At 37.7% G+C, this 14,303-nt stretch overlaps 2 protein-coding genes across 2 annotated transcripts; both read right to left on the bottom strand.

Annotated features, from left to right (window-relative positions):
* Nucleotides 1-2,992: 2,992 nt before the first annotated feature.
* Nucleotides 2,993-12,498, bottom strand: LOC111334096 (isocitrate dehydrogenase [NAD] subunit alpha, mitochondrial). The gene is made up of 12 exons (XM_022939785.2): nucleotides 12,372-12,498; nucleotides 12,223-12,258; nucleotides 11,702-11,785; nucleotides 9,253-9,367; nucleotides 8,378-8,435; nucleotides 7,587-7,716; nucleotides 7,194-7,327; nucleotides 6,389-6,491; nucleotides 5,935-5,999; nucleotides 5,586-5,670; nucleotides 4,452-4,604; nucleotides 2,993-3,617 (listed from the first exon to the last, which is right to left on the bottom strand). The coding sequence occupies exons 1-12, from the start codon at nucleotides 12,447-12,449 to the stop codon at nucleotides 3,543-3,545; spliced, it is 1,116 nt and encodes a 371-aa protein (XP_022795520.2). The 5' UTR covers nucleotides 12,450-12,498; the 3' UTR covers nucleotides 2,993-3,542.
* Nucleotides 12,499-13,202: 704 nt separating this feature from the next.
* Nucleotides 13,203-14,188, bottom strand: LOC111334052 (histone H3.3). Its single transcript, XM_022939737.2, has one exon. It carries the CDS (start codon nucleotides 14,125-14,127, stop codon nucleotides 13,717-13,719), a length of 411 nt encoding a protein of 136 aa, XP_022795472.1. The 5' UTR covers nucleotides 14,128-14,188; the 3' UTR covers nucleotides 13,203-13,716.
* Nucleotides 14,189-14,303: the final 115 nt, after the last annotated feature.

The raw sequence follows: 14,303 nt of genomic DNA on the forward strand, positions 1-14,303 counted from the left end.
GAGAAAAGGATCATAACCGCGCCTGTCTCTACTTCAATTGCTTGCATGGAAAACTCGGAGCTATATCCGTATATTTCCCTTCCAATCCTGAAACGAACACAATCATTAGTTCTTCGCATCTCGCCTCTCGTGTGCAGTATAAACTTTTTCTTTGTAATTTAAACAAACATAAGGCAAAGTTAACAAACAAATGAAAAAAAAAACAAAAATACAAAAGTTAAAACAGTCGCCGAGTTAAAAAAGGTTCCTGCCGATTGGATATTTGTCTCGCTAATCCATTCTCTTCATTTGAGCCGAAACTGTCCCAAAATTTTTTTTTTCTTTTTGATAAGTAAGACCTCCCCAAAATGGTTTGTTAGAGGGGCGAAACAAGTACTGCGCATGTTGGTGTTGCACTACCTGCACTGAACTTTTAGAAAATAAAACCAAGGCGCCTGTAAATGTGTCAGTAATGTACTCTGATAAAATAGAGCGAGATATTGTGAGGCGGGGTAGCTCAATCTTGAATTACGTCTCAAAGAGCATGGACGAAACCTAAATAGGGACTGAGATACCTTCTCCCTAGGAGCGATTTGGTGTCCATAGTGGTGAGCGGTTATTAAATGTTTCCAGTAGATTTAAGTATGCCTCAATACAGTTGGATACAGACAACTGGTCTGATAATTGTGTTTGTATTGTACTTATTAGGCAGTTGACAGTTGATTGTCTTTGACAAAGGTAAACCCTCTGAATGATTTCGAACCCCTTAGGAGCCGACCATTTCATCATCATCATCATCATCATCTTTATTTGCCTTATTTTAACAATTAAAAAATAGTTAATTACAGCGATAACAGTTAGAAGGCGAGGAGACCCAAGAAGCCACCAGGCTTATGGGAGAGCCACCTCACTTACAATAATAAATTAAGTAAAGAAAAAGTGCTGCGAATGTGCGGCTTGGCCAATTCAGTGATTATTTGAGTAAAAACTCTTGCAATTTCGCTTTAAAGCTGAGAAAGTTTGACGAACGAGTGACTAAAATAGGGAGGGAGTTCCAAATTTTAGGACCTTGGTAGAGAATTGTAAACTGCTTGACATTTGTACGGCACAAATGCGTTCGATAATTACTGGCTGTTCTGGTACCATAGTTGTGAATTTGGCTATTCCTTACAAAAAGATCGAGAAGCAATGGGGGCAATAAGTTATTTTTGAAATAAAACATAAATTTAGCGATTTCAAACGTATTGACTTGGAAAATATCTAAAATTCCTAGTTTGGAGAATAAAGGGGCAGAGTGGTCTCGATAGTCTGAGTTGGTGATAGCCCGCACAGCTCGCTTTTGCAAATAATAAATTATATTTAAGTTAGATACAGATGTGGACGACCAGACGGAGTTACAATAGACGATATGAGGGGGGGAGGGGTCGGTGATTTTGAAAAAAATTTTCCTGCAAGCGCTTGTTGGAAGAAAAAAGTTGCATGCAGCCCAAATGAACAGAGGAAAAAGAGCATTTAAAACGGAAAAAAAATCCTGCACAGCAGATTGCTAGAAAAAGAATTTCTTGATGACCAGAAATCACCCACCTCTCCCTCCCTCTAAAGTTAAATGGTCGGCCCCTCATGAAATAAACGTGGTGGCGATGGTAGTTAAAAAACAAAAAACAAAACAAAACAAAAAAAGTGTCGAATGGCGTCCACTATTCTGATCAAAAAGAACGGGACAGAGAAGAGAATGAGTGTGGTACGAAAAGCGAAAAAATGACGAGAATGTCAACTTATCACCAAGAATTTTGATTTATCATTTCAAGTTTCCGCTTTATCAGCCCCTCCACTTAAAACCGATAAGAACGATATCTGACAACGGCGTTGGCGTCTCGGGTGTGTAAGTTTTTTATTGTCATTTTCATTCTGGAACAATCGAAAACTCTTCAAATGGAAACTTGTTGCGTTCCTTTGGAATTCGTCCGAGCTTTGTTGTGTGTAAAACCGGGTTATTGCCTACAAGCAAGGTTTGCTACGAGGTGGCATTCTATTTGTTTACTAACTGCAGTGATAAGCAAACAAGACGCCTTGTGAGTGAATACTATCACAAGGTGTGAAATACAAACCCATTCGCACGCACTAAGGAAATGAAAGTTTGCACAGTACACAGTCGTAAGCGTGTTGCTAAATTTCAATGGCTTCAGAAATTCAAAATTGGGGAACATGTCGGAGAACGGAAAAGCTGCACCCTCGCTCTGATTTACTATTTGAAGGGCACTTCTTTAAGATAAAACACTGAGTCATGTCAACATGGCGCTGTTATCAACATGTATTCTCATACGCTGGAAGGGACCAGAAGTTAGTCTGGTATGATAAACCTTTCTTCCCAATTCGCGTGATAACTTCCCTTGCAAAATAAATATGTGAACACATGTGACACTCGGCTTGTCCTCCCCTGTGTAGCACCTCCCACAGATAACCAGAAACTTCTAGGTGTCTCGATTGCGCACATCCTGCTATGAATCTGAGACTTTGTTCCGTACGCGGACAAAGGTGCCGCGCAAGCAAAAAGTTGGCTCCACGTACGCTTCTCAGTTGTTAGGGAAAACAGAAAAACTAGTAGTTCCTTGGCACTAATGATTCGAACAATTAAAATAACTAAGAGATCAGTAGCAACTCAGTTCATGATTCTTTTATTCCTATTAGATCAAAATAGGTGGCCATAAGAGCGAAAGAGACATGCACCGCCCAGAGAGGAGGGATTTTTAACTGCCCTGGTGTAAGATCGGAGTTTTTATGACCTATGGGGGAAGTTTCATAAAAATTTTAAAGGTGTTTATACCGGGAAGATGTGAAAAACGACGAAAATCAATACGAAAAGTAAAGAGGCTTTAGACCGATTATGACTCACTTTGCTATCACGTTGAAAGGGCACAAATGACGACTGGAAATCCCACAGAATAAAGAAGAAAGACCTGGTACAGAGGTTTGATCTTTTGTGTTTATATAAAAAGTTTAAAAAACGACGAGCTAAATTGCAATGTATTTATTTTACTGTATTGCTTTAAATTCATGTACAACTTTACATAATCTGCTTCAGCAATCATTTCAATAAAGGTAACGAACTTAAGATGTATCCAACGGTCAAATTGTCTCGTTTTTAAAATGTACATCTCATTTTTATGTATCAAAGCAATTTGGGCTGTTCAAAGCCCTCTTCAAGAAGATCACAGATATCGTTTATTGCGGAGTATTACAGAAAAAATCGTCCCAATCAGTCATCAACTCCAAACAGAGACTGAAGGAACAAAAACCCAAATAGCTACAGAGTTGATGGTAATTCTCGGAATAAATTCTTACAAGTTTAAGGAAGCAGAGAAAGCTAAGTTAACAGAGGAACGTTAAAACATTGACCTCACTGTGCAAGAAAGATAAATCAGGAATCACTTTTTCAGCCGCACCATGGACCTTTCAATTTGATATCTTTTTCAATCTTCTGTTAGAAAGGCACAACCAAAATGATCAGTTACTGAAAAGAACTCCAAAAACCAGCTGGAAGATCTAAACATTAGAGAACTTCACTACTCAAGATGGCGGCAAATTTCCTTCGTGAATTCAGAGCAGGTACTCCTTCCACCTAAATCTCCTGTCAATGCCTGTTGATACACAAACATAAATTGACTCTCTTCCTCACTAATCGTCATTCATTTGATTACTTCTAATTTTTCATATGAAGAATGCGTGGTATCCGATCAACGCCCCACGGCTGAGATCAGAGATATTCCACCACCCAGCTAGCCTGAAAACAGGCGTAATTTTGTCTGCGTTTTTTCAGGCGAACGGAGGCAAACTTGAAACGAGCTCGAGGCAAGAGGGCCGAGTCACGCATTAGTGGAGGAGCACAAACAAATGCTCCTGCCCTCGCGCCTGCCTCATTTCGCCCGAAAAACGCAAAAACAAAACAAACAAACAAACAAACAAACAACAACAACAACAAAAAACGCCTGTTCTGCAAGGTAATAGGACAACTCCTGCAATTCCGTTAAACGATTATACCCTTACATCATCATGCATGTTCTTCATACTAGACACGTCCTAAGGATGGCGACGAGGATAATTCGCTTTACAATAAAGAACTTTAGTTGCTGATCACTTTATTTATTCTCGTGACCTTTATGTGTGATTCAGGGGTGATATTGTAAGGAGAAATTAGATGCTGGTCACTCTTAGGGGTCATGGATTAAAAGGGAAGTACAGTTAAGAAGGGTTTCAGTGGCAAATTAGGACGCTGCTCATTCTCGTTACGCCCGTTACGTTACGTTACGTTACGTTACGTTACGTTCTCGACTCACTCAACAACAATTCATTTCATATTTCTTTGTTCAGGATTTTTTTTACAAAGTAAACGCTTCTCTGCTCAATACTGTTAAGAGAAATGCCATTCTTATTATTCCCAGGAAATAAGGGATATATTTCTAAGACATCCTTACATTTCCATCTCTGATTGTTGCGAGCACAGCTCTCTCTACATCGTCTGCATGTGAGTTTAGTTTCATGTGTCTAAGCATCATCACAGCACTGAGCAGGAGTGCTGTGGGGTTAGCTTTGTCCTGACCTGCGATATCGGGAGCTGTGCCGTGAACCTGCAAAAGGCCATATCAAGAAATTATTCACATATCGTATTTAAATCAGTTTGGCAATTTATGATCTCCACCATTCAATGTGCTCTCCAAAAAGACAAAAAAAAAGGGAAAAGGTTCTCTCAAATCTTGAACCTGTGAAAGAAACTGCGTTAAAAAAGAGACCTCATTCCGAGAGGTCAACTTTTTAACACCTCATCAAAATTTAAGTAACTTTAGAATTTACTTCTGAGTTCTTTTAGAGCAATTTTCTCACAATAGCCCGCCTTCTGTGTCCAAGACAGTTTTTCCCAATTGAATAGTGGAGATAGCTGAACAACCAAATTTTCCCCCTCTCCTCCACCCCCAATCTTAAAGAGCACTGAGCCGTACCCAGAGTTAAATGATGCTATAATTAAAATGCACAAAATTTAGATAGTTATAAAAAAAGTAACTCGATGTTGTAAAACAAGAACACAAGAGCTAGCTGCATGATGTTCTGTGAACATCATAAAAGAAAGTCTAAGTTCTTTTTGACATAAGAAGGTAAATACATATATCTTATTAACCAAGCGCGAGGGCCGTAATGGGAGAATATCGGACCGAGGTCTTGACAGTACGGACCGAGCGCAGCGAGGTCCGTACAAAAAAGACCGAGGGCCGATATTCTTCCAGTACGGTCCCGAGAAAGCTTGGTTAATAAGAGATTAATTATACGACTGAAGTTCAAACGGACGCATGTGCGGTATCATTCGGGACCATTCGGGACAGTGCCCGGTCCAATACTGACAGAATATTGACCGGCAATAGAGCATTTTGATTGGTTGATTTTAGTTATTGGCCCTCTGACTGCCCGAGTCGTGTAATGAAACGCTTATAAAATAAGCTACGGTACCTAGATTCTCTGGCCTATCCCATGGACCCCTCAAAACAAATCTGAGCTAAAAACAATTCTCTAGATTACACAATTCAAAGTTACAGTCCTTACATCCTTCAAACACTTACCGATTCAAATATGGCTACTCCATCAGCGCCAATGTTCCCACTGGGTGTTACACCTAGGCCACCAATCAATCCAGCACACAAATCACTTAAAACAAGGACACAAGCCACAGTAAGCCACTAATATCTACCATCTAACCATGCTTGGACAAGTGTAAAAGTGTAGTAATGTTCCTGCTTTTTTGCTGTCTGATTGCAAAATTGGAAATTTCCACAAGAAAAGGAGTCCAACTGACTATAGGTGACAAAATGGATTACAAGAAAGCATCATTCGATTGTGGTAACAAGAACAACAATCATCATGTAACTAACTCTGTTTTGGAAAGCTCACAATAATCATTCAATGGTTCACCTTAAAATGTCTCCATATAAGTTGGGCATTACCATGACATCAAAACTTGATGGATCTGAGACAATCTGAAGTATAAAGAGCAACCAACCACTTTTACCCAAACAAACTACCCAATCGTGAACAATAATGTAACCAACTCTGTTTTGGAAAGGCGAACAACATTGTAACCAATATTTCAATGCTCAATAGACCACTTTCATAAATGGCTGCCAGATTAATATTCTTTTGTTTACATTTAAATTTGCCTGGGTGGCCTCGCTTGAGATAATGTATTCTTTTGAATTTTGTACTGGAGAACGAGGCCACCTAGGCAAATTTAAATTTAAACAAAAGAGTATTAATCGGGCAGCCATTTATGAAAGTGGTCTATTGGCTATTGGAGTTTTAAGTTATTTTACACATATCATTATTTTCTAACTCATTTCCTTTGGTCTGTTTAACTTTTCAAACTTACATTTAGACAAGTGGTGTCTAGATACATCTCATTGTATCTGATATCTTTATTTTTCTCAGCAGCCTCTCTACAGCACTGCAGAAAAAGACCATCTGAACGTCGCCTGTGTGACATAAGGATACAAGTTTAGTAGATGGATTTTCATCTTAGGAGAGCAAGGTGTAAAAGCTTAGAGTGTCAGACTCACATTTAACCCAGAACATAGCAGAGGGCTTCAACCTCCCTTCCCTATGACTGTTGCATTCATGACCCATACTTGGTTCTTTGCATGATTTAATCATTTTGACTTATCCAAATGCAAAAAAATTGGTCATGGAGCACAATAAAATTGCTAATGAAAAAAAAAAAAAAAATGTGCAGCTTTATTTTTTCTGCTCCAAACTAATAGCCTTAATCACTTCCATTTTTATTATCCATGTACCTGTTCACAACCAATTCATATGAACAATAAGGTCATTTGAACTGATGAACAAAAGAAGCAATCATAGAGCATTGATGTAGAACTGAGATTCTTCATCTACCATGAAGAATTGTTTGGCTTTAATTGGATGGACTTAACTGCTCTTAATTCAGGTATATACTTTCGATCTTACATAGCGGCAAGGCTGTGCTCTAAGGAAAATGGAATGGAGCCCAGTGCTATGAAACTGTGAAATCCAGTATGCCCAGCATATGCTTTGTATGAAAAAACTAAATTCCTGAGTCACCCAAGGCGAGCCTTTCATTGAAAAAGCATTTTACTCAGACTTACTCTCCACAGACAATTAATAGTGGTAGTAATCTTTGCAGCTTTTCATCAACTTACATGATATTTGCCTTATGTACAGCAGTGACAGTTTGTCTGTTATTTGCTTTGGCATATTGGAAAGCAAAGTCTGCAACTCTTTGAGAAGCCTCTCTGGTGATCAGCTTGATACTCTGTACTACACCATCAACAACCTATAAATTAAAAGAACATCCACTTTCCATGTAGTTGGGCATTTGCTTTATTTATCATCAATCTATTATGTTTTTAACAGAAACAGAAACAGAAATTTAACAGAAACAGAAATTATCGCTATCTCAAAAGAACTCAAATTCAAGTTATTAGGAAGAGCAAATTAAAATCACATATCACCCCTTTTCACAGAGTCAGGAAGAATGAATTGCAATTAGCAACTGGCCAAGCCTAGATATGTATTAAGCTCTACCAACTTACCACATGTTCTATTCCACTGTATTCTCCCTCCGTGTTTTCTCTAATGGTGACTAGATCTACATCATCATATGCTGTAGGATAACCCTCTATAGATCGGCATGGTCGAACATTGGCATACAGGCTGAATGTTCTGGGTTTATAAAAGGATTGTTTGGTGTAAATAAATGTTGTAAAACTATGACAACAACAACAATCTTTATTTGTACTAGCTCTCATGCCTTATAAATGCAAAATATTGAAAACAAAATTAGAGTACTGGCTGTCTGGAATAACCAAAAGGGCCAGCAAACCCAGGCAGCCAGTTAACATCAGCATTAAATGAAAGTAAATTGCAGGTCAGTGAGAAAGCACAAATGCACAGTCACACAAAAAGAAGGGAAGAGAAGAGGAAAAACACTAGTCTAGCACTATGCCATTAGGGAAGTCTGAAAGAGTTCAACTCACATGAGTATAAAATATTAATACGAGAAAAACAAACAATAAAAAGCTACGATGACTAATAACCCATAACATTATATATATACAAGAAAATTTTAAGATGTGATCAATGTGACAGTTCACCTCTAGGTGAAAGCAGAATCCCTTTATTCACAACTCTATTCAATAGTCTAGAAACAACATGGAACCTTACAAAGTCTAAAGATTACTCTAGTTTGGTTTTAAAGCAGACTTCTATAAAAAAAAACAAGTTTAAATAAATTTACTGCTCATATGGTGCTATTTACATCAAAAAGATTAATAGCACACTTATGTAAAAACTGTTTTAGTACTGAAACTTTTTGGTCACTTACTTTCTGAGAGTCAGATTCATGGATACATGTCCTTTACCAATCTTTGTCTCCAACGGCCCTGTTACAAACAAACACATCATCATTGAAATATCTATTATAACCGCCCATGTATAGATATTTAAACATTGGGCAGGAGAGGAAAAGTGTCCTGTACAGCTATAGCCTACAGATAAGCTTCCCAGGTAAAAAAGACAAACTTGTCTTGAGCAACTACTGTTCTTGAGGAGCTACCGTATGCTGTATCATTAAAAACCTTAGCTAAAAGGAACTTTTGAAAGAAAAGAAACGCCAAACTGACCAAGCTGATGCAAGAAGTACATTAAAGTAAAAATGTGTTTGCTTTAATTTATATTTAGTGCACATTGGTAAGATTACCAGTAACACTTCAATCATACATACTGAGCCAAATTAGTTTGGTTTATATCCAAATTTATTGAAAGCAGATCACTTGTAAAAGTTATTTCTCAAAGAGCCCAGGGTATGATGACCAGTACATATTGTAAGAATTTGTTGGCCTGACCTGTTAAACCAACAGTATTGATTCCCTTAAAAAACTGGCACCCAAATACATTTACAATTGTACAGATTCTCATAAAATCTGGCTGATAAATCTGGCATTGCACACTAATTCAACTGGCATTATGATCTAAAGGATCCTGTAAACTTTCTTCCCTTTTCAAAGCTGTTTGAAATTTCAATTCCCTTTAACTTCTACAAATAATTCTATTCTAAAATACAAAAAAAGAAACCAGAATTGGAAAACTGTCACCTTTAAAATTCAAAGTGATCATGACAATCAATTCTATTCACTTATTTTATTATTACAGTGGATGTGATTGGAATGACATTTTCAAAAGAAGTCAAGATTGTGTAACCTTTAAGGCCAATCTTGTTCTTATTCATAGAGTTGATGGCCACTGTTGGAATGGTAGTCTTCCCATCAGGGAGAAGTATTGGGGTCACTGTAACTTCTTCCCATTCGATAGGAACCTGAAATATAATTCATCAAAGTAAGTGCTAATCTGTTCAGAACTTTTGTTACCAAAAAGCTAAAATTACAAGGCTGTGCCTTACTGGAGCTTTGGGTGCCACAAGGGGACTAATTAATAATTATTTGCTGAAGGCGAGGTGAATATCGTCAAATAATCCCCGAGACGAAGTCGAGGGGATTATTTGACAACATTCACCGAACCTGAGGCAAATAATTGTTTTAGTATAATTTCAGAGCTGAACAACAGAGAAATTTATAAAATCATAACATTTTAGTAACATTCATTTAGCTATGAAGTTCACCAGAGCTAGAAATCGTGCACAATGCAACTACTCCATTGACAATAAATCTATTGATCAAGTATCTACTCATAAGCATCTTGGGGTAATTCTCTCTGATGATGTATCACGGAAACCTCACATTCTCTCTATTGATGCACAATCAAACAGATTGCTGGGTTTACTCAAATGAAGCCTTGGGTCACACCATGAGGCTTTACTCAAGGGCTACAAAGTTACGATTAGACCAATACTTGAGTATGCTTGTCAAGTGTGGAACCCCCACCAAATATACTTGATCGATAAACTTGAACGGGTTCAAAGAAATATTACAAGATGGATCGCTGGCAAAGACACTTCCTACGAAGATTGTCTAAAATCCCTCAATCTTCCGACGCTTGCTCATCGTAGAGCTGGGCTTAGTCCAGCTTTTCAAGTTTATAAAGGGATATTCTGCTGGAAACATTAATGATACTATGTCTTACAGTAATAGAAAATCTAGAAACTCCCACTCTTATAAACTTTACAAGCCTTTTTTTCGTACTGATGTATTTAAATATTCTTTCAGGAACAGATATATTGATTGTTGGAATAAGCTACCATCATCTGTCTTAGATCATAAATCTGTACATAACTTTAAAAAAGCTTTGAAAAAAGTCTATTTTAAATGATTTATATATTTATAGCATATTTTAAAAATTCTTACGCATGCATGTATTGTTCAAGTATTTGTATAGATACATGTAATTTATTATAATTATAATATGGGGTATAGTTAATATGGGGATTAAGTTCCTCCCTCTATAACCCAATCGTAATGTAATGTAATGTAACATAATGCGAATTACGATTACAATAAAGCTGTTAAATATATATTTATTAACATTTTATTTTAACATTTTATATAAACCGCGTGGAGTGGTTTATATAACATCATATAAGGAACCCCTTCACCAATCAGATTGCTGGAAACTCTTTGCTCAGCTCTGACATTCTACTAACTTTGCATATAACAAGATAATTTGGTTTTGTCAACTGAGTTGATAATGTAAATTGTCCACCATAAAGAGTCCCCTGTTAGAGCTTATGACTTTACTCTTAAGAAGATCTTTAGCCCTTTGATTCCCAACATGAAAATAAAAATTCTCTGCACTGTCTACTATACATTTCTTACAATTTTCCCTAAACTCAAGCAGCACCTTCCAACTGATATATATATATATTTTTTTCATTGCTGTTCTACTTGAAAATGTACTCATACTGTTAAGAAAAGTTTCTCTTTAGTCACTATTGGGAATGAAAAGGATAAGAGATGAGCAACCCAACAGAGTGAGACAGAAACCTACAGTATATAGGCACCTGGTACTTCTACTAAGAGTACAGCCCCAAATTAAACTCAGTGGTCTACGAATAAAGCTCATTCAAGAGAGCAATCGGACCAGGAAGTTTAAAATAATTACCAGTACCAGGAATAAGTGGTGATTTTAAGTTCACAAAATTAGTAGCTAGCATCTGATGTACAGGGCTCGACACTAACGGTAGCTCACTAGCCACGTACTAGTAGAAATTCAGTTTTGGCTTGTGGTTTTAAATTTCCACTATCCAGTTTGGCTAGTAAACAGACTGAAATTGTTGTAACATCTAAAAACATCTAAGATATCACTAGCCACTTGGCTAGTAAGTTAGTGTCTAGCCCTGGATGTACAAAGGAAAGGGTGAGGTAACATTTGAAAAGACAACTTTCTGGGCAGAATAAAAAATCCACCATCTAGTAAGATGTCACAGGTCCCAAACAGGATATCAAGTGTGCATAATCCTTAATTTTCATCTCAAATTACACAAGCTGTCAATCAATGATTAGCTGCTCTTAAAATCCTGAATGTGTGTTTTCTATTACCCTTCTCCCCTTTTTACCACATTGGGGGGGGGGGGGGGGGAGGAGGGGTCATTGAACTTGTACATCTCAAAAAGGGTATTTTATTTAGAAATGAGAATCATCTGATATTTTCATCATTTCTTAAAAGAAAGGTTCTTTAACATAGAAGATGTCTATACCTTTGCAGCAGCAAACACAGTTTTCACAGCATCAGAGATTTCTGGTCCTATCCCATCGCCAGGGATAAGTGTTACTTTCTGTGTCTAGTGTAAATCAGTAGGGCGACAGCAAAGTTAAAAGACGCGAAATGCACGTCAGGAAGCTTATAGATCACTCATTTCTCAGTTCATTAATTTTCCAGAAAAAATTTGGGTAGAAAAGAACTACGAACTGAACACCAAACCAACCCACAGAAAAATCTCGATTTACATATTTCCTGTCTTCTAATGAACTGATGCTCAATGAAGATTTTCAAATGTGTTTTGTTCTAGGAAGGTGGATGGCGTGTTCCTCCATAACTATATTTTAAATATCAGACTGCCCGGCAACACATTTTTAATACCTAACGCAATAATGAATGGCACCTGATCCACGTGAACTCGTAGTGGAAACAGAGAGCTAACATAAATCGGAGGATGGACAGTATTTTTCCTTAGTTAACAGCTTTAGCGAACTGAGAAAGGTTGGTAGTTTGTTTTACCTCTGAGGAGTAAAAACGCCTTGACACACCGGTAACCTGCAGGCAAAGAGCGAAGGTCAAACAATATTTAGACAATTATTCAAGCACAACCGAACAGTCTTAACAAGATCCTCTTATCAAATAGCCTCTATAAATATAATAATTCTTACTTTTCGTAAGGTACTGACAGTATTACTAACTGAACTGGAGGTTGAAAACCAGAACTTGCTCAACCTAGTGGACGCCATATTTGTTTCTGCTATGAACGCGACGAGGTCTGGTATTGAGATAACGAAGCATTCCGGAGAAATGACGAATAAGTTACGAAAATTAACAAGGATCAGAGAGGAAGCCTGATACTGTCTGTCAGAGATCTCTTGCGGAAATCGTTCATCGCCTAAATTTATCATCTTTCGAATCATTACTGAGACAGGTCTATAGGGAGCGGTGTCTTTCATAACTACAGTGGGTAAAACCCTGGCGACCTCTCTCGACATTGAATGTGTCTTAAGTTCAAGCTGTCTTTCCTAAGCATTGGACTTAACATTTAAAGATAGTCGTAGATCACGGTTTAATTCATCTCGTGCGAGACGCTAAGCAACCACAGCCGGCGCCATTCCATTGACCTGCGATAGTTATCGTTAAACTGTTTGAAGGGGTTCACTCTTCGCACTTCATTTATACAAATTTTGAAAATTTAAAGGCTGATAGTTTCGAAAGAAACTATTAGCCAAAACTATTTACCATTTCAAAAAACTATTTACCATTTCCGAAACTATTTACCATTTCAACTTTGTTGATATATCCAAATTATTTTGAAAATTTAAGTTTGGAAGTGGTACACGGCTAAATGTCGCCATTGAAATGTACTTTGCATTGCTCGCTTATTTACACAGGCCGACAAATTCCGTCTTGTGGCTACCCAGAGAGAAACATCACCTGTTCTCTCCCTGGATAGTAAAGACTACAAAGTTACAACACAAATGAATATCAGCCCATGATAGAGGAAACTTACTGAAGACAGTTTATTGCCGCTTAAATAAGTTTAAAAATGGATATGTTACACAGGAGATCGTTACTATATAGAGCAGACGTTTCAATTGGAACGGGCGACTTTCAGTTCTTATCTTACAAAATCCAGAGACCCGAAACAATATGGTCTTTTGAAGTCCTCATTCATCGCAAATTAAACGAGTCAGTGAAAGACTCCTTATTCTCGCCCGCCAATACGGATTCCAGTAGTAACTGACATAAAACAGCGAAAGATGGCGCAGACATCTAAAATACAACTTAAAACTGGCTAGTATACAATATTGGTATAAACGGTTGGTAAAAGAAAAATTCTTCAAAGCAGCAATCCCTGCAGAAGAAAAATTAACCAAAAAATAGACCATTTTGAGTGATATGAATAGAAGTTGTTACTGACGACTAATGCATGCATCGTATCAAGTTCAGTTCCTTGCTTTGGATATGATCCGTAAAAGTTTAAATATATACAGCAAAATATAGGATATTTTAAGCACGTTCTCCCCTGATTCTGCGAGCAAGTTGAATATCCTTTGGCATAATGGTCACGCGCTTGGCGTGGATGGCACATAAGTTTGTGTCTTCAAATAAACCAACCAAGTACGCTTCTGCGGCTTCTTGAAGAGCACCGATAGCTGCACTTTGGAAACGAAGATCAGTTTTGAAGTCCTGGGCAATTTCACGAACAAGGCGCTGAAATGGAAGCTTTCTGATCAACAATTCGGTCGACTTTTGATAACGACGGATTTCTCGAAGGGCGACAGTTCCCGGCCTATAACGATGAGGCTTTTTCACTCCACCAGTTGATGGGGCGCTTTTACGTGCTGCTTTTGTTGCCAGCTGTTTCCTTGGAGCTTTTCCTCCGGTTGATTTACGGGCTGTTTGCTTCGTACGAGCCATTTCTTTATTACCACTGTCCTCTCTCACAGAGCTATCTCTCAGTTGAAACACACAAATGTAATACAATCGTTGATGATTGAACGATATAAATGCAGATTTCAGGTGTCTGATTGGTCAGTTTTTACGACTTATGATTGGTCGAAACTTTTCATATTTCTTGTTTCTGATTGGTTCCC

The sequence above is a fragment of the Stylophora pistillata genome, chromosome 4, assembly GCF_964205215.1.
Source record: "Stylophora pistillata chromosome 4, jaStyPist1.2, whole genome shotgun sequence".
In the NCBI taxonomy this organism is placed as follows: Eukaryota; Metazoa; Cnidaria; class Anthozoa; order Scleractinia; family Pocilloporidae; genus Stylophora; species Stylophora pistillata.